Here is a 19355-nt window from a genome sequence, read left to right as displayed (position 1 = left end):
CTCTCCCCGCTCCGACTTTAGCACCCACCCCTTTATTCACTCCGCCCAGTGGTTGGAGCGTTCTGCCCGGACCCCGACTCCCCAGTCGCGCACACTCCCGTGGCTGTTAACAGTTTATTGGCAGCCCAGAGGGCGAAGGCACCGCGGGGGAGGGGGCTCGGCCCGAGGCATGCAGAGGGCCGGGAGCCCCAGGGGAAAGTCGGGGGTGGGTGGGCAGGGTCTAGGGATCCTCCGTGTAATATCCCAGCCCATAAATAAATAGTATATACAGCTGAGGGGCCAGGCACAGCGGGCAGGGCAGGGGATGTGGGGGTCCCGCCTGGGTCACAGGTCTGAGCAGCGATCCTGCTTGCTGTAATGGTCAAACTGGTTCTTCCAGTGCACCATGTAGGAGCTCCAGCGATGGAACTCGGCCTTCCACTGGCGCTCCGCCTCGTCCAGCGTGTCTGCGGCCAGAGTGCCCGGCAAGTGGGTGGGGGGAGGACATGGGGAAGAAGGGGAACGGACATGCGGGAGTTGGAGATGGGGTAGCGTGAGTTCAGAGAGGACACGGAGAATGCAGGCGACCACGTGGGGTGGTGGAAAGAGGATCAGGAGAATATGCGAAAGACAAGACCAGAGGGCGGGCGAGGGTAGAGGCGGAGCCAGAGAAGGATGGCGGTAAGGAGGAGGGAGGGGAAGAAGATGACCGGAAGACAGGAGGACCGAAGGGATCAGAGGAGGAGGTCCGTGGGTTGGTGGGGAAAAGAGAAGAGACAGAAATGGTTGGCGTTTATAGCTCCACTAGGGGGTGCTATCTAGCCCCAGGGCCTCCCTCACCCCCCAACACCGAGCTCAGGCTCCAGAGAATAATTTTATATAAAAAAAGAAAATTGGCTTTTTCATTTCCATTTAAACAATGAAGGTGTGTGGGTCCCTGAGATGGGTCGTAGGTGTACCGCCTCCCGCCCCTCCTCCCGCCCTTCCCTGTCTAGTTTCAGTTTCTCGGTTTGAGGAGGGAGGGGGGGCGCTGGGTCGGAGATCCCTGAATGAGGCCCTTCCCCACGATCCGACCACTCTTTAGAGGAGGGGGTGGGCGGCCCTGAGGCCGGAGGGGGGAGAGGCCGTGGTCACAGCCGCAGGAGCCGGGAGAGGAGGAGAAAGAGGAGGAGAAGGAGGGGCAGGGGGAGGCCGGGCCTGGGCCTCGGCGCCGCCTCCCCGTGGGCGGGGCCTGAGCAGGTGCAGGGGGCCTCCGAGGCTGGGGGGAGAAGAGAGGGGTTACACCCGGCCGGCTCCCAATCCCCTCACTCTCTTTCTCTAAGCCCCTTTACGCCCCCCGCTCCCCCGTTCCGCCCAACCCCTGCCCGCAGGCCTCGGCGTACCGGTGGCGCTGAGTAGTTTGGGCAGGAAGCGATTCCAGAAAGCGCAGGCCTGGGCTCGCAGCCCTCGCCGCACCTCTAGAGGCCGCAGATTCAGGCTCACGTACTGCTGCGCTCCCGCCGTATACGGTGGCCACTGTGGGGCTTTGGGGTCCCGGGGGTCATTGGGGTCTCTGCGGAAGGAAAGGGGAGGCTCAGCCCTTGGGGTCTGAGGAATGGAGATGGGGAGTAAGAGGGGGCAGCCTGCTTCCTGACCCCTGCCCTGCCCTCTTAGGCTCCCGGGAGAGCCCATCCCCTTCCTCCCACCACCTCATTAATCCTTTCTCTTTTCCAATATGCTCTGTCCTCTGGGGTCTTTCCCTTCCTCCTGCCCTCCCTCTTTCTGTTCCTATTCTTGTTCTTTGGTGTGGTGTTTTTTTTTTTTTTTTGCCACACTCTGCATGCAGTAGTTCCAAACCCTCTGCTGTGGAAGCCGAAAGTCTTAACCACTGGCCCATCAGGGAACTCCCCGTTGTTCCTCTTCTTTACCCTCAATTATTTGTTCCATCTTTGTTTCTCCCGTTTAAAAAATTGCTATGATTTACTGGGCCCTTTCTCTATAACCAGGCCCAGTCATAGCTCTAAAAACATTACTTCTGCTGACACCCAGGTGATGGGGATATTTATGGTCCCCTTCTTCAGACGGCTAATAAAAGTCATCACTGGTCCAGCTGATGCAGTTCTACAGTCCATGCTCCTATCTGCTATGGTGACTCCTTTATCCCTGTGCCCTGTCTTTGTATCATCAGGACCTTGCCTTCCTCCTTCCCTTCTCTCGGGGTCTCCTTTATCATTCTTTCTCTCCCTCTTTGTCTCCTTTCCTTTGTGAACTCTTTGGCCTTTTGTTTCTGTGCCTGCTTATCTCCCCCTCTCTCTGTCTGTTTATCCCTGGCTCCTGGAGGCCCTCCTTCCCTCAGCACCGCTGACCCTGTGCGGGCGAAGTTGGCCCAGTATCTCATCAGTCGCTGGGCAAAGGTTCTCTCCTCGATGGTGTAGTTGAGCGAGGGTTCCAGGGGGAGCCCGAAGATGAACTCGATCTCGTAGCCGTGGGGCACCCCCATCCAGAGGGGCCAGGAGAGCGTGGATGCACGGTGTTCAAAGATGTAGGCATAGACACGAGCGCCCTGAGCGGCCAGTCGCCCAGCCAGCTGGGCCACGGGGCACACGACGTTGTGGTCACCCACCACATCACTCAAGGCCTCCCTCAGGCGTGCTGGGTCCTCAGGGTGCAGCCAGTCTGTGTAATGCAGGACCACAGCCTCGGCAGCCAGGTCACTTGCCTGGGGGACCCCGACCCGCACCCCGGCCAGGAACTGGGCCCGGCTGATGAGAGACTCGTTGTCTTTGCTGAAGCCTGGGGCCCCATAAACCAGAAAATAGGAGCCCTCATCCTTCACCACACCCACCAGCACCTGGGGGGACAGGATGGAGGGATGGGGCGGAGCAGGGGAAGCACACACAGACAGGCAGACAGAAACACATGGACAAAGAGCCAGAGAGATGAAGAGTTACAGACCCGGAACCAGGAAGGAAGAGTTTGAGATTGGGGAAGGGAAAGAGAGAAAGAGAAAATATACCCACATTTCCTTTCCTCTCTGTCCCTCTGACCACCCTGGGATGGAGCCCTCAGGGAAGAGGAGGGGGCCATGGGTCCCAGAAGCCCGGGCCTTTGGGAGTGGGTCTGGAGGCACCCTCATGCCTGGGTCCCCAAGGGGAGGGGCGGGTGGGAGAACAGGCCTAGACGAACCAGCTCCACCCACTCTAGCCACTAGTCACCTGCAGGCCATGGAAGTCTCCAGCATTGATGAGGGCCTCGGGTGTGTCACTGAGGAAGTCTCCGTCCACCACAGGCACGAAGGAGAAGCGGAAGACGCTTTCCTGAGGCAGCACGCGCCACTCATGGTCCACCAGGTCCTGAGCTGGCCGTGCCCGCAGGCAGGCCACCAGCTCTGTGTCATTGCCACCAGCCCCACCCGGGGGACAACCCACAAGGCGGGCCAGCAGTGTGGCCCTCCGGCGGGCCTCTCCTACGCCCACCGTGGCCCAGGGCCCATTGGGTGCCCCGCTCTGCAGCACGGCCCTGTGGAACAGGCCCCGGCTGGGTGGGGACAGCAGGTGCATGCCCACAGAAGCGGCACCTGCACTTTCCCCAAACAGAGTCACTGATGTTGGGTCCCCCCCGAAGGCTGCCACATTCTCCTGCACCCACTGCAGTGCCAGCCTCTGATCCAGTAGCCCCACATTGCCTGGGGCCTCCCGGCTCCCCGGCAGAGCCAAGAAGCCAAAGGCGCCCACCCGGTAGTTCATGGACACCAGCACAGTCCCCTCAGCCTGGGTCAGGAAACGGCCATCGTACACATCCAGGGAGGAGGCCCCGCTGTAGAAGCCACCCCCATAGATCCAGACGAGGACAGGGGTGGGGGACGAAGGCCGGGGGTACGGTGTCCACACGTTGAGGTAGAGGCAGTCCTCACTCAGCTCACGGTTGGGGTTCCACATCTCAGTGCCCTCAAAGCCGGGGTACAAGGTGTCCACATACTGGTAGCAGACGCTTTGGAAGGCCGTGGCATTCAGCACCCCTGGCCAGGGCCGCTTGGGCTCTGGTGGCAGAAAGCGACGGGGGCCCACAGGTGGCTCTGCGAAGGGGATGCCCAGAAAAGCAGAGACAGGGCCCCTGGGGGCCATTAGGCGGAGACCCCGCAGTCGGCCCCCACGCACCATCACCAGCAGCTCTGGGTCCTCTGGGCCCTCGGCCTCTGCCCCTCCTCCCAGAAGGAAGAGGAGGAGAAGGAGCGGGGGAGTCAGGGAGGGCGTGTGCAGGGGACACCACGGGGGCCTCATGGCTGCCAGGGCAGGCAGGCGTCTGCTGGGAGAAAGAAAGGCAGAGGCTGAAGGCTCAAGGCTGCCAGGAGGGAGGAGATGATTAGGTAACACTCTTGCCCAGGGGTTATCACTGAGCTGCAGAGGAGGTGGGGCAGTTTGGCAGAGAGGAGGAGAGAGTGGAGGGAGGGAGGAAGACAGGCAGAGACAAGGACATAGAAGAAGCTAGAGGGGACAGAGATCAGGCACACGCGTGCGTGCACACACACACACACACACACACACATAGACAAATGCAGGGAACAGAGACAGACCTGCCCAGCAACACCCTCCCCTGCGAGGCAGAACCCACTGCCCTCACCTCCTTCCCCCAGTGGAGTGCCTTGGGCCCAGTGGAGGCACCACAACTAGAGGCCGCAGGCCACCGACAGGGGCGGGGCCCTCACTGACGGGAGGCGCCCGATGGGGGAACTTGAGGTGGCGTGAAGGCGCAGCCTCTCCTGCAGTTGGCCAGGGCCGGGCCCTGGAGGGGTATGGGTTGGGCATTCACAGTGTGGGAGTCACAGGCCCCAGGTACCCCAAATCCTGCATCCTCCATATCCTGCTCCACCCAGCCCCGCCTCATCCACTGTCTGACACAGCGCACTGGTACCGGCGGGTGCCCGTCTACTGCGCACCCCTCTCGCCTAGCTTCAGACAACAGGCTCGCCGGCCCTGGCCCCCCAGGACTCAAGTCCTCCATCCTCCCGATGCTGCGGTGCACGCTGCAGCCGGCGGGGGGCAGTAGAGACCGAGAAAAGGACGGCGCTCCCCGCCCCGAGTCCAGGAGCCGGGAACTTGGGGCGGGGGTCTGGGGGCTCGCGGGCATTGGCGAGGGGTCTGAAGGGCGAGCCGGGACGCCTGTATTCTCGAAGCTCCGGAGATCCCCGGCTGCAGGGGCAGGGGCGCTATTTTGGGGCAGCAGCTGCTGCGGTTCCGGCATCTCCAGCCAAGGGATCAAAATTCCCCGGGTCGGAACTCCCCCCCTCTCCCGCCGGTCACCCCTCACCCAGTCCTCGCCGTCCTGAGCTGGGTGGTGGTGATGGAGATTAACTAGGAAACCCGAGTGGGGCTAATTATAACTCGGGGCTTCCGCTAAGCCTCCCCTATCCCCAAAATAGAGACGGAGTCCCCGCGGGAGGGGGACGCCTGCGTCTGGGAGGGGGCTTCGGCTGGCGCTGCGCAGGGGCACTGGGGTCGCGGGATCCCCGAGGACCCAGCCGCGCTCCAGGAACCTGCGCAGCTCAGATTCCGCCCCCAAGCTGGGGGCATCTTCCGGGGGGCTCCGGACTTGGGAGAGAGCAGGGGCAGCGGCGGTCGGGGGTCCCCACAGGAATCCGGGAGCAGAAGCCGCGGCGGGCCCTGCGGGCTGCCGTCTCCCGCGCGGGCAACCGTAAGTATGCGGCGGCGGCGAGAGAAGAGTTAAGGATGAGTGTGGGGCGGCGGGGGGCGTCGCTGGGCAGGCCCTGGGACGCGGGGGGCGTCCCGTTTTGGGGGCCTGGGTCCCTCGGGTAGCTCACCGTACCCGGGCCGCGGGATGGACCGCTGCCCGGAGTGGTGGTGGTGGGGGTCCCGGGTGGGGCGGGAGACTCACCTGAGGCGGCCGGGCCGGGCCGGGCCGGGCCACGCCGGGAGCTGGAGGCGGCCGATGTTCCCCGGCGCAGGCTGAGCCGACTCTGACAGCCGCCGCCTCCGGCCCCCCGCACACACCCCCTCCGGGCCGCTCGGCGCCCCCGCCCGCCCCCGCCCCTTGTCTCCGCCCCCGCCCCTCCCCGCCTTCCTCGGCTGCCACCTCCCCTCCCTCTCCCTCCCTCCGAGCCCAGACCCAGAGACCCCGGGGCCCAGACGGACTCCAGTGACAGACGCCGACAGACGGACAGACACGCGCTGACAGACACGACCGCAAGAGCCTCAGCGGCGGAGCAGACACCCACAGGGACAGGCAGAGGGACAGAAGAAGCCCGCGGAGACAGACACGTGTGGACGGCCTCCTGCAGTGACAGCCGGAGACAAACGCAGTGACCGACACTCACGGACGGACGGACGGACACACTTGGACAAGTCGGGGCTGGGGGCCGAATAAATGAGCATCCCTGGCCACGACAGCGCAGGGGTGGCGGGAGGACCAGCATGCGAAAACTTGGCTGACGACCCTCTCAGGGGGCCGGGTAACACTAGTGCAGGAAAGGTGACACCTGTGGGAATGAGGCTGTGAACAGATCAGAACGCGATAGGAAGTGGACCCCTGAAGAGGGAGGAGACCCCTCGCGGGAGGGAGAGGTGACCCCGGGACGCCCGACAAGGAAGGCCAATGTGGTGGCAACGCGAAGAGGCTGCGGGGCGAGGCAGCATTCCGCCGCCGCCGCCGCCGCAGTGGAAACTTCCGGAACCCCCGCGGGTGGGTTCGCGCCGGTTCCCTGACGGGTGACCTCGGACTTTCGTCACGAGGGTCCGCTCGGGGCATGACATCACCAGGCCAGGCTCTCATTGGTCGCCGCGGCCGGCAGGTGGGAGCGGCCTGGCCCGGGCGCCCCTAGCCGGGTCGGAGGGGCTTGAGCCGCACAGACCACCCGCCCCCCTCCCCCCCAGCCAGGTCCCGCCCTATAGGGAGTCACCCAAGGGGACTGTGCGGCCACGGCGGCGTCCCCGCGCCCGAGGTGAGGTGGAAAAAGTGGGCAGCGGTGTGCTCACGCGAGCGCGCCGCACGTAAGCCCCTTCCTCTCCTGGGGCCGCCGGCTCGGGAGCCCGCTCACTGCGTGGGAGAACGGCCGACGCGGGCGAGCTTCGGGGTGAGCGTGCGCGTGCACGCGCGCGCGGCGGTGCGAGGCCATGTGGGGTGGGCACGCGCGCACGCTCACTTGGCTGCCGAGCTCTCCTCAGCGCCCTAAGTCGCCGTCAGACGTCGCTAGGGCCCGGGGAGGCGGGGGGTGGGTGGGGGGTGGGGGGGGAGGGTCTCGGGGTCTCGCGAGGACCGCGGGAATCCAGAGCCGTGCCCCGCCCGGGGCCGCTCGTTCACGGCTCTCCAAGCTGGGCGGCCCCCAATCTGCCCGCCCATCACGCGGGAACAAACACCGGCCCTTGCTAGAGCGGGACCCGGTGCTGGGTCCACGTTCCGCTTGCGGGCGGCGGCCGCCAGGTGGCGCGGAATGCAGCCTCTCCGGCCTCGGAAACTGGAGGCCTTTGCGGGTGGTGTAGGTGCCGCTCCCGAACCGTCTGTGCCACGCGGGCACCTCACTTGACTTCTCTGGTCATGAGGTCCTAGGCTGGAGCACGGAGATAAGGGAGATGAATCACAGCTTATAGCCTGGGGTTATGAACTACTGATAGCTTAGAAAGTGAAAAGAGAAGGGCATGTTCTCAGAGTAGACTGCTTGCTCTTGCCCACTTGTGGGGCAGTACCTGTGGAGTAATCCATGGCCGGTAAGGCCAAGGCAGGTTGTGGAGCTTTCTGAAGCCAGTCAGAACTTTATTTTTTGGGGAGGGGGTGGAATATGGAAGGTCAGCCAGTAGGAGAGGGAAGGGGAAGTTGCCTCTGAAGATGCTCGAGATTCGGGGGCGGGAAGGGGTTGCAACGTTAGGTCATCACTCTCTCCTCCTACCCCAGGCGTGGAGAGGGCAGGGCCAGAGCTGCAGTAGGGAGATGGAAGGAAGGGCAGGTAGGCAGGCCGGTAGTGGGGTAGGTGGGGGATCCGAGGAGGGTGTTCTGTTCTTGGAGCCCCTACTGTGCTTCTCCAGGCGCTAGGGAGAGTTGAATGTCCAGTCAGAGGAATCTGCAAGTCTTCGTGGGGTCCTGGGACTCGCAGGCCCTGTGCCTCAGCGGTAGGTGCTGCAGAAAGAGGCCCCTGCTCTGGGAGATGTGCGAGGGGCCACCGGGCATCCTCAGCCTGCAGTCTGTCCTAGGATTGTGAGAATGGAGGAGACCATGTAGGTTGTGTCCCCCATCTCAGAGAATTTTAAAATTAGCAGCGGACCACCAGAGAGAGCCAGGATAAAGGGTGCAGGTGTTGGGAGATCCACAGGGCATTGGAGCCAGCCCTGGACCAGGTTTTTAGTGTTCTGCTGACTGGCAGGGAGGTCTCTGCAGGGGCCCCACTGCTCTGGGCCTCAGTTTCCCAACTTGTCAAAAGATGGGTTGGACCTCAGTATACGTCAGAATCACAGGGCCACTTAGAGGGGCTGATCCATCAGGTATTAAGTGGAGTCTTTAAGTAGGCATTTTAACAAGTGGCCAGGGCAGATCCGTGAGGAGAGGACCACAGGAGGACAAATGCTGGATGAGGTGCCCCCCCAGAGGGGCCAGACTGACTTCCTTGGGATCAACAGGCTGTGTAGGTCAGTAGGAGGTGCTGTGGGCAGTCAGCGGATATAAGAACTAACAGGGAGTCCTCTGGCCACCAAGCTAGATGGACAAGGACTTGAGCCTATTCTTTAAATCGGATAGAACTTCTGGGAACAATTCCTCTTTTTACCTTGAGCCTCCCCCCAAGCTTTGTCAACATGGGGACCTCACCTGTCTAGCCATGACACCTGCCCCTCCTTAGTCCAACAAGGTCACCTCCCCAGTGTCCTCTGTGATCCCACTCTCGGGCATAACCACCACTACAGAGATGTGCTGATCCATTTCTTCCTTCACCATGTCTGTTTATTCAGGATTCAGTCAGGCTCCTACCACCAGTGATACCAACTCTACTTCCCTTGCGCCTCTGTCTCCCATGTTTGCTAATACAGGAGACCCCTACTTCCATTATAGCCCTTGCCCCACCTCTGCCAACAAAGACAGAAAACCACACTATAATGGCTTGAATGAAATGTAATGGAAATGTACTTCTCTCTTAGACAAAAGGGACCCAGAAGCAGGCCATTCAGGGTTGGCAGGCTGTCCTTGATATCAGGGACCTGGTTCCTTTACAGAGAATTTTGTTACCTGTCTTCAGTATGTAGCTTTAACTGCATGCTTTAATGTGGCTGCTGGAGCATCAGCCATCACATCTACATTCCCAGCCAGCAGGAAGGAGGAAGGTCTGAAGAAAAGGTCATCGCTCTTCCCTTTAAGGACATTTCTTGGGAATCACAGACACAGCACTTCGGTTTATATCCCACTGGCCAGAACTTAATCCTAAGGTCATAACTGGCTATACAGGAAGTTCAGAGATATAGTTTTTGTTCTGGATGACTGTGTACTCATCTAAAGCGTGGCTGTCCTAAGGAAGAAGAGGGAGCAGATACCAGGGATACTGAGGTTTGCCAAACCCCACAATGGCCTCCTTCGCCTCTGTCAGTGCAAGACTGAAACACACTTCTAAAATGTTTCAACTCAGGAATGATGTCCCCTACCCTGTACCCCCATCCTCACCCCTCCTTTTTTTTGGCCATACCCTAGGACTTACGGGATATAAGATCCCTAACCAGGGATTGCGGAGAAGGCAATGGCACCCCACTCCAGTACTCTTGCCTGGAAAATCCCATGGACAGAGGAGCCTGGTAGGCTGCAGTCCATGGGGTCGAGAAGAGTTGGATACGACTGAGCGACTTCACTTTGACTTTTCACTTTCATGTATTGGAGAAGGAAATGGCAACCCACTCCAGTGTTCTTGCCTGGAGAATCTGAGGGACGGGGGAGCCTGGTGGGCTGCTGTCCATTGGATCGCACAGAGTTGGACACGACTGAAGCGACTTAGCAGCAGCAGCAGCAGCAACCAGGGATTGAACGCTGAGCCCAGGGCAGTGAAAGCAGGAAGTCCTACCCACTGGACCTCCAGGGACTCCTGCCCATCCCACTTCTTTCATGAACATCCCCACCCTGCAATTTCTGTGACTTGGGACCTCTGCTAAACCCGGCTGCTTCTGCAGGGATATGTACTAGTTCTTGGGCATTGGGCAAGGGTCTGGTGGGGGCTGGGGTGCTGCTGCCACAGCCGCTGGTAGCAATGAGCTGAGGGACTTGGTGACGTGCTCCCTCTCCCGGAGGAGGCCGGTGAGCGAACTGGGCATGGGGATGAGGGCGGTCAAGGGATTCCAGATGCTGAGCCCGCACTCGGGTCCTCCCACCATCCCCATGCTTGTGCTCAGAGCGAGACTGTGCTGCGGGTTCAGGCTAAGGATGCCCTCTAGGATTGCCCCCACCTCAGGCTGGAGGGCGCCTGACGTGACCTCTGCCCTAACCCGCATTAAGCCGTGTGGTTGAGCCCCAGAGTTGGGCTCCTAAGCCATGCAAGAAAGAGACCCTCCTCCCCTCTCTCCACCCTGCCTTGCGACCCTATCTGAAGGTTGGCCTAAAATTCATTCTTGCTCCAAGTGACATCATTTCATGATTCCTTGTTGGATTCATTCATCCATCCTGTTTGTACCTTTCCCCTCTTTTGGCAGTTTTGAGCATTTCACACTTTTAGTCAGTCTCTGGATAGTCTAATTTTATTTTCACATTTCTGTTAACTATTTAACTTGTGTAGTTGCTAAGTTGTGTCTGACTCTTTGCCATCCTATGGACAGTGGGCCGCCAGGCTCCTCTCTCCATGGACTTTCCCAGGCAAGAATACTGGAGTGGGTTGCCATTTCCTTCTCCAGGGGATCTGCCTGACCCAGGGATCAAACCTGCATCTCCTGCATTGGCAGGTGGATTCTTTACTGCTGAGCCACCAGGGAAGCCTGATATTTAACTAGTTTACAGTATGTCCCATGCAGTTCATCAAACATCCTTTATTCACCTTCCCTTCCTAGCCGAGGGCAGGGTGGAGTGGGGGTTTCATATCTTGCGCCCCAGATTGATTAATTATAAACATCAGTACGCTTCTCGGGTACTGATTTCTATCCAGAAACATACAGGTTCCGAAAGAAGTGAAATGTGTAATTTAATTCACAGTAAATGCATTTAGCCCCAGGTTATTATTTATCTGCTCTGTGTCAGAGTCCTGAAGGAACTCAGGATCTAGGAGTGTGACTCAGCACCCATCTGATGGATCCTAGAGCACTGACCTGTTGCCTTCTCAGGTCCTGGTTTCAAACAGGCTCCAGCCAACCCTGATGATGGCTTTGGTTTAAATGTTAGCAACGCATCTTGGCTGACTCCTTGGGAACAGCTGGCGAGGTTGAACGAAGTACCATCTATGTCTGACACCCAGGGAGCTCCTGTAAGTATTCCCAGACGCTCCTGGCTGCCTGCAGGTATTAGCCAGCCAGTGAGAGTCAGCCGAAAGCAGAGGTTTCTTGAATGAACCTGGCTATGGTCCACCGACACTGAGCATTGGACCCAAGAGTGGTGCAGAGGACAGCAGGGCCTGCTGGGGCTGACTGCAGAGTTAGCCACATGGCCAGTGGTCCTTTGGACAGCTGGAGTCCCAAGTTGAATGTCCACAACATCGGGGACACCAGAGTGGGGTTGGTGAGTAGCCCAAACTCAGCATTACTTCCACATCAGCATTTACTAGCATTTGCTAGCCACTGGCCTGACCGCTTGGCAAAACATCGTATTTAATTCTTGCTCACAACATCCCAAAGGGATACATCCTGTAATCCTTACAAGGTAACAGACAGGAAACTGAAATTGACAGACAGAGAGGTTAAGCATTTGCTTCCTTTTATCAGCTGGTAAGGGGAGGCCCTGGGTTTTGGGTGGGAACTCTGGCCTGTGATGGAGTTGGCATGCTTTGGAGCCAGCCTCCTCTTCTGTGACTTACCATATGACCCATCGATCCCTCTCCTGGGTGTTGGCATTAGAAAAGTGAAATTTTCTGTTCTCATAGAAATGCCACGCATTGGAAACGATCCAAATGTTCATCCAGCAGTGAATGACTAAATAAACTGTGGTATAGCTACACCACAGAATAAGTCTGCGATAAAATGAAAGAACTGTTGTGCTCAGTCGGTCATGTCTGACTCTTTGCGACCCCGGGGACTGTAGCCTGCCAGGCTCCTCTGTCCATGGGATTTCCCAGGCAAGAATACCGGAGTGAGTTGCCATTTCCTACTCCAGGGGATCTTCCCGACCCAGGGATCGAGCCCGTGTCCCTTGCATCTCCTGCATTGGCAGGTGTATTCTTTACCACTAGTGCCACCTGGAAAGCCCGGATTGATATACCAATAACTTGGATGACTCCGAAAGGCATTATGCTGAGCGAAAGAAGCCAAACTCAAACGCTTCATTTATATGACTTCTCACAAAGACAAAGCTGCGGGAATAGTGGGCAGATTAGTAGTTTTCAGAAGCTCCGGGTGGGAAGAGGTTGTGACACAAGGAGTGCTGGAGGGAGGTCTTTGTTTGTTTTGAGTTTTTTCGCCATGTGCCATGTGGCACCCTAGTCCCCCATCAGGGATTGAACCTGCAACTCCTCTCACCAAAATTTTAATGTAAGAGTTGTAACCAGGATACTCTTTGGTTCTTAGATTCTTCCTCTTTTCCTTTGTATTGCAACTGTGTCTGTGAATCCACACACTGGATCTTTGCTGTTTTCAAAGCATTGTGCTCTAACTGCTGGTGCACAGATTGTCAAAACTCTTAGCCTTGGATACCCTGGCAGATATTCCAAAGGGAAAAAAAATTATAGAAAGGAAATAAGGAATAAAAGGATTATAATAAACGAGAATAATATTATGACCTTCACTTTCTCATTTGCATTTGCCTATGGATGGAGGAGCCTGGTAGGCTGCAGTCCATGGGGTCCCGAAGAGTCAGACACGACTGAGCGACTTCACTTTCACTTTTCACTTTCATGCATTGGAGAAGAAAATGGCAACCCACTCCAGTGTTCTTGCCTGGAGAATCCAAGGGACAGGGGAGCCTGGTGGGCTGCCATCTCTGGGGTCACACAGAGTCGGACACGACTGAAAGCGACTTAGCAGCAGCAGCAGCAGGAAACTTTTGGCCATCAAAAGTTTCTGAATCGAGAAAAGAATTTCAAAAGAGTGAGCACATGTATTTACGTAACTGAATCAGTTTGCTGTACACTTGAAACTAACACAACATTGTAAATCATCTGTACTCCAATAAAATTAAAATATTCAAAAAAGTTTCTGAATCACTTTGAGATGTATCTTTTATAAATAGCAGAGTTGGGTTTTTCTTTGTGTGCCAGTGTTAAAGTCTTTGAAATATAGGTGAACTCAATTAATTTTCTTTTATTATTTGACAGGTTTTTTTTCTTACATTTTCTCCCCTATTTTTTATAACTTAAAAACACTTTTATTGTTTGGACTCTGCTTTATTTTGTGTATGTTTCTCCTGATAATTTGGAATATTAAGTTATTTAACAATGGTTAGTGTTATAGAATATGTAACTTATAGCTGTAATTCTGCTTCTTTAGGAATTAATTCCCTACTATGAGCAATAATGAGATCAATATCTTGATACTTTTCTTCTTCTGCCTTCCCGCCCTCCCTTTGTTTCTATTTATTATTTTTTTATGTTATAATTTTTTAGTTTTTTTAGTATAATGGTTTTACATTGTTGTGTTAGATTCTGGTGTATAGCAAAGTGATTCACACACACACACACACATATATATATACACACACACATATATTTTCATATTCTTTTTCATTATAGGCTATTACAAGATACTGAATATAGTTCCCTGTGCCTTACAGTAGGACCTTATTGTTTATCTTCTTACCTGTTTTAACATTTTCCTTCGAACTGTTAAGTAGTTTTATAAATTTCAGTTCAGTTCAGTTCAGTCGCTCAGTTGTGTCCGACTCTTTGCGACCCCATGAATCGCAGCACACCAGGCCTCCCTGTCCATCACCAACTCCCGGAGTTCACCCAGACTCACGTCCATAGAGTCAGTGATGCCATCCAGCCATCTCATCCTCTGTCGTCCCCTTCTCCTCCTGCCCCCAATCCCTCCCAGCATCAGAGTCTTTTCCAATGAGTCAACTCTTCGCATGAGGTAGCCAAAGTACTGGAACCTCAGCTTTAGCATCATTCCTTCCAAAGAAATCCCAGGGCTGATCTCCTTCAGAATGGACTGGTTGGATCTCCTTGCAGTCCAAGGGACTCTTAAGAGTCTTCTCCAACACCACAGTTCAAAGGTATCAATTCTTTGGCGCTCAGCCTTCTTCACAGTTCAACTCTCACATCCATACATGACCACAGGAAAAACCATAGCCTTGACTAGACGAACCTTTGTTGGCAAAGTAATGTCTCTGCTTTTCAATATGCTATCTAGGTTGGTCATAACTTTCCTTCCAAGGAGTAAGCGTCTTTTAATTTCATGGCTGCAGTCACCATCTGCGGTGATTTTGGAGCCCCAAAAAATAAAGTCTGACACTGTTTCCACTGTTTCCCCATCTATTTCCCATGAAGTGATGGGACCGGATGCCATGATCTTCGTTTTCTGAATGTTGAGCTTTAAGCCAACTTTTTCATTCTCCATTTTCACTTTCATCAAGAGGCTTTTTAGTTCCTCTTCACTTTCTGCCATAAGGGTGGTGTTATCTGCATATCTGAGATTATTGATATTTCTCCCGGCAATCTTGATTCCAGCTTGTGTTTCTTCCAGTCCAGCGTTTCTCATGATGTACTCTGCATAGAAGTTAAATAAGCAGGGTGATAATATACAGCCTTGACGTACTCCTTTTCCTATTTGGAACCAGTCTGTTGTTCCATGTCCAGTTCTAACTGTTGCTTCCTGACCTGCATACAAATTTCTCAAGAGGCAGATCAGGTGGTCTGGTATTCCCATCTCTTTCAGAATTTTCCACAGTTTATTGTGATCCACACAGTCAAAGGCTTTGGCATAGTCAATAAAGCAGAAATAGATGTTTTTCTGGAACTCTCTTGCTTTTTCCATGATCTAGCGGATATTGGCAACTTGATCTCTGGTTCCTCTGCCTTTTCTAAAACAGTTAGTACTTGTTAATTAGTTTTAAATGACATGTATCCAGGAAATGTTCGTGGTGAAAGAATACACACCCACTGAGCTTTGGATATAGGTGCCAAATTTCAGCTAAAGGTCAGGGAAAGTTAGCAGGCATGGTTGGTGTGGCCATGGGATAGGAGAGGTGATGGTTTTCCTGATCCGGTGGAAGCAGTAAAAAAGTACAGCACCAGACACTCTAGCCTCCGACAAGCCTGCAGGAGGTTCAAGGTCCTCACTCCCTTAGAGATTGGATTATTCTATCTGGCAGGGAGGCTTGCTCAATGACAGGGACCTTCCTGAGCATGTGGGACCCCGGAAATCTATAGAGGAGGTGCAACAAATTCATAGGAAGTTGGGAATGAGGCAGGCAGTCTATGTGCCCCCGCCCTTTTAAAATTTGTTTTTTATTTGTCTGTACTGTGTCTTAGTTGCAGCATGCATGATCTTCAGTTGCAGCATATGGGGGTCTAGTTCCCTGACCAGGGAGTGAGCCCAGGCCCCCTGCATTGGGAGTATGGAGTCTTAACCACTGGACCACCTGGGACATCCATTATTTATTTGGCTGCACTGGTTCTTAGTTGCACATTGCCCCTGTCTTCAAAGGCCCTGATTGGGCCACCTTCACTGCAGGAATGAGAGCTAAGATGCTCCCGTCCGCCCTCACTACCTGGTGTGGGAAGGGTTAGCCATGCTGAGCCCAGTTGCGACTCACTATATTTATGACGTTGGGCCACCCATTGCTGATCTGGGGGAAACGGACAAATCCCAGGAATGGGTGCAGGCTGGGGGAAAGACCAGAGATGGAGAAGCGGCTCAGAAAGCCAAAGGGGCTATCCTAATGGGCTCTAAAGGGTCAGGGGAAAATGACCTGGAAGCATATGTGGTTTGACTTCATGGCTGCAGGGGCCCCACCTGAACAGCTGGACCAACAACACATTGTTGAGTAGGTCAACCTGTGGAAAGTCTTAAAACTCGAACAACAGGAACTTCCCTGAAGGTCCAGTGGATAAGACTCCGTGTTCCCAGTGAAGAGGCTCTGGGTTCGATCACTGGTCAGGAAACTAGATCCCACATGCCACAACTAAAGATCTGTGTGCCCCAACTGAGACCTGGTGCAGCCAAATAAACAACAAAACCCGAACAACAGATCAGACCTGCCCTCTCCGCCTCCACCATCTCTGAGGCCCCACCTACTCCAGCAGAGCCTTCCAGGGTACAGTCTTGTTCTTTTCTCCTAATGCATAGAACGTGGTAGCTCAGCTGGTAAAGAATCCGCCTGCAGTGCAGGAGACCTGGGTTCGATCCCAGCGTTGAGAAGATCACCTGGAGGAGGGCATAGCAACCCACTCCAGTATTCTTGCCTGGAGAATCACCATGGACAGAGGAGCCTGGCAGGCTGCAGCCCATGGGGTCTCAAATAGACACAACCGAGCGACACAACACACAATACAAAGAACATATCCTTTGGCATCCTGCAAGTTCAGACTCTGCCACCTCTATCAGTGAATTCTGCCTCTGGGTTTATCAAACCAGAGCTGAAGGAAAATAGCAACTGGGAGCTAGTAGGCTTGTCCCTCCTTGTGCTGCCAGGTAAAGAAAGGTACATATGGAACTGGGGATCAGAGCAGAGAACCACTTTTGAGAAGGCAAAATACTAGTGAAATAGCTCAAGGTATCTCTCTAGCAGGGCTGCCGTTTGCATTAGATGGGTCTGCGGCTCCGGAAGGTATGGCTCAGACATTGTGGCAGAGACAGCAGGAGGGGAGGAGTCCCCTAGGATTTTGGTCCCAGCTCTGGAAGGGGACAGAAACCCCATCCACTTCCGCAGAGTCACAGCTCCTAGCAGTGTACACGTGCTTCTTCAGGTGGAGCTCTCAGAAGGGAGTAAACCAGCCACCAATGGGGGGACCTCAGAGTGGTCTGGCTGGTGATGGCTCATGAACCCTGGTTGTTAGCTCTTTGAGCTGGTCTGTTCTAAAGAGACTAACCCTATGGCTTGGCCAATGGGAAGCCACGAGGTGCATGATTCATGAGTGGGTACTTGTTGGGGTCAGGGTGTGTGGTGGGAAAATGAAACGGATCAGGACTCTGTGGTCCTTGCCATGTCTTCTGCCTGCCTTTTGCCTGTGGAAAACTTTAGTCAAAAAATAAGTTTAATCAGAGAAGTGAAAAATGATGAAACAAAGGAAAACAGTCTAAGGAGACTCAGTTCAGTTCAGTTCAGTTCAGTTCAATTGCTCAGTTGTGTCTGACTCTTTGAGACCCCATGAACCACAGCACGCCAGGCCTCCCTGTCCATCACCAACTCCTGGAGTCCACCCAAACCCATGCCCATTGAGTCAGTTGATGCCATCCAACCATCTCATCCTCTGTTTTCCCGTTCTCCTCCTGCCCTCAATCCCTCCCAGCATCAGGGTGTTTTCAAATGAGTCAGCTCTTCGCATCAGGTGGCCAAAGTATTGGAGTTTCAGCTTCAACATCAGTGCTTCCAATGTATTTCCAGGACTGACCTCCTTTAGGATGGACTGGCTGGATCTCCTTGCAGTCCAAGGGACTCTCAAGAGTCTTCTCCAACACCACAGTTCAAAAGCATCACTTCTTCGGCACTCAGCTTTCTTCACAGACTAACTCTCACATCCATACATGACCACATAGCCTTGACTAGACGGACCTTTGTTGACAAAGCAATGTCTCTGCTTTTCAATATGCTGTCTAGATTGGTCATAACTTTCCTTCCAAGGAGTAAGCGTCTTTTATGCATTCCCCATCTGCCGTGGTTTTGGAGCCCAGAGAAATAAAGTCAGCCACTGTTTCCACTGTTTCCCCATCTATGTGCCATGAAGTGATGGGACTGGATCCCATGATCTTAGTTTTCTGAATGTTGAGCTTTAAGCCAAAATTTTCACTCTCCTCTTTCACTTTCATCAAGGGGCTCTTTAGTTCTTCACTTTCTGCCATAAGGGTGGTGTCATCTGCATATCTGAGGTTATTGATATTTCTCCTGGCAGTCTTGATTCCAGCTTGTGCTTCCTCCAGCCCAGCATTTCTCATAATGTACTCTGCATATAAGTAAATAGACAAGGTGACAATATACAGCCTTGATGTATTCCTTTTCCTATTTGGAACCAGTCTGTTGTTCCATGTCCAATTCCAACTGTTACTTCCTGACCTTCATACAAGTTTCTCAAGAGGCAGGTCAGGTGGTCTGGTATTCCCATCTCTTTCAGAATTTTCCACAGTTTATGGTGACTAAATAATAATAATGTAGTCACTAAGCATAGTCAAGGACCCTTAGTTCTTTCTCAAGGGCTATAGATAATATTTGGAGCCATGTCCTGTGAGCTGTCATAGATACCAAAATATGAGGTGGAAAAGTTAACTACATGATGACCAGACTGTACCCAGGACTTGAGCTGTCACAGTTCTGAGAACTGACTGCAAGAACTAAAGATTGACATGACACGACAGTGCACTAAGTCGTGTCCAACTCTTGCGACCCCATGGATTGTAGCCTGCCAGGCTCCCCAGTCCCTGGGATTCTCCAGGCAAGAATACTGGAGTGGGTTGCCATTTCCTTCTCTAGGGGATCTTCCCAACCCAGGAATCGAACCCAGGTCTCCAGCATTGTAGGCAGATTCTTTACCGATTGGGGTGGCGACGGGGTGTAAGAACAAGAAAGCAAATAGAACAGGGTGGACAAAGAGTGGAATGATTAAGATTAACTGTACCTAAAAAACCAAGGTGATGCTAGTCAGACCACAGATGACTGATTTGAAAGTGACTATTAGAGATGACTGTGCTGTTTCTGCATGGACCCCTCCCGCCACTCGCCGCCCCCCCCCCCATCTATAAAAGCTCTCACCCCCTGCTTGTCTGAGGTGGGGAGAGTCGGCCTTTGGGCAGATGTCCATCACCCTCCCCCCACTAGTTGCTGGCATCTGAAATAAAGCAAACTTTCCTTTCCATCAACCTGGCCTGTTTACTGGCTTTTGAGTAGCGAGCAGCTGACATCCCCCCCCACCCCCACCAATGCATACCTTTCAGTAACAAAAGGACATTTGGGTTTGCCTGTAAGGGTCTGAGGCCATCTTTTTTTCCCCCACATCCCAGCTCATAAGGCACTGGTTAATCAATTCCTCACCAATTGGAACCCTAGTGGATGGATCCAAACTCTTGGTTGCCTTGGGTGTTGTTTAGAACTCACAAGACATGCTATTACTACACTAACAAAGTCACTCTATCTCA

General features: G+C 54.3%; 1 protein-coding gene across 11 annotated transcripts; it reads right to left on the bottom strand.

Moving 5' to 3' along the window:
- Positions 1-100: 100 nt before the first annotated feature.
- Positions 101-5937, bottom strand: ACHE (acetylcholinesterase (Yt blood group)). Of its 11 annotated transcripts, none has more exons than XM_059881413.1 (6): positions 5851-5937; positions 4579-4740; positions 3174-4260; positions 2325-2809; positions 1362-1531; positions 101-446 (listed from the first exon to the last, which is right to left on the bottom strand). In XM_059881413.1, exons 3-6 carry the CDS (start codon positions 4236-4238, stop codon positions 325-327), a joined length of 1842 nt encoding a protein of 613 aa, XP_059737396.1. In that variant the 5' UTR covers positions 4239-4260; positions 4579-4740; positions 5851-5937; the 3' UTR covers positions 101-324.
- Between the last annotated feature and the right edge of the window lie 13418 nt (positions 5938-19355).

The sequence above is a fragment of the Bos taurus genome, chromosome 25, assembly GCF_002263795.3.
Source record: "Bos taurus isolate L1 Dominette 01449 registration number 42190680 breed Hereford chromosome 25, ARS-UCD2.0, whole genome shotgun sequence".
Classification (NCBI taxonomy): domain Eukaryota; kingdom Metazoa; phylum Chordata; class Mammalia; order Artiodactyla; family Bovidae; genus Bos; species Bos taurus.
Note: the sequence above shows the minus strand (reverse complement) of the source record. Positions and strands in the feature narration are given on the sequence as shown.

What these genes read in the sequence shown, in the direction of transcription:
- ACHE (XM_015460489.3), bottom strand. Translation starts at nt 4,763, where the DNA reads ATGCCCAACCCATACCCCTCCAGGGCCCGGCCCTGGCCAACTGCAGGA. An exon ending in CACTCCACTGGGGGAAGGAG is followed by an intron (nt 4,264 to 4,578) that starts GTGAGGGCAGTG and finishes TCTTTCTCCCAG; the next exon opens with CAGACGCCTGCCTGCCCTGG. An exon ending in GAGACTTCCATGGCCTGCAG is followed by an intron (nt 2,810 to 3,173) that starts GTGACTAGTGGC and finishes CTGTCCCCCCAG; the next exon opens with GTGCTGGTGGGTGTGGTGAA.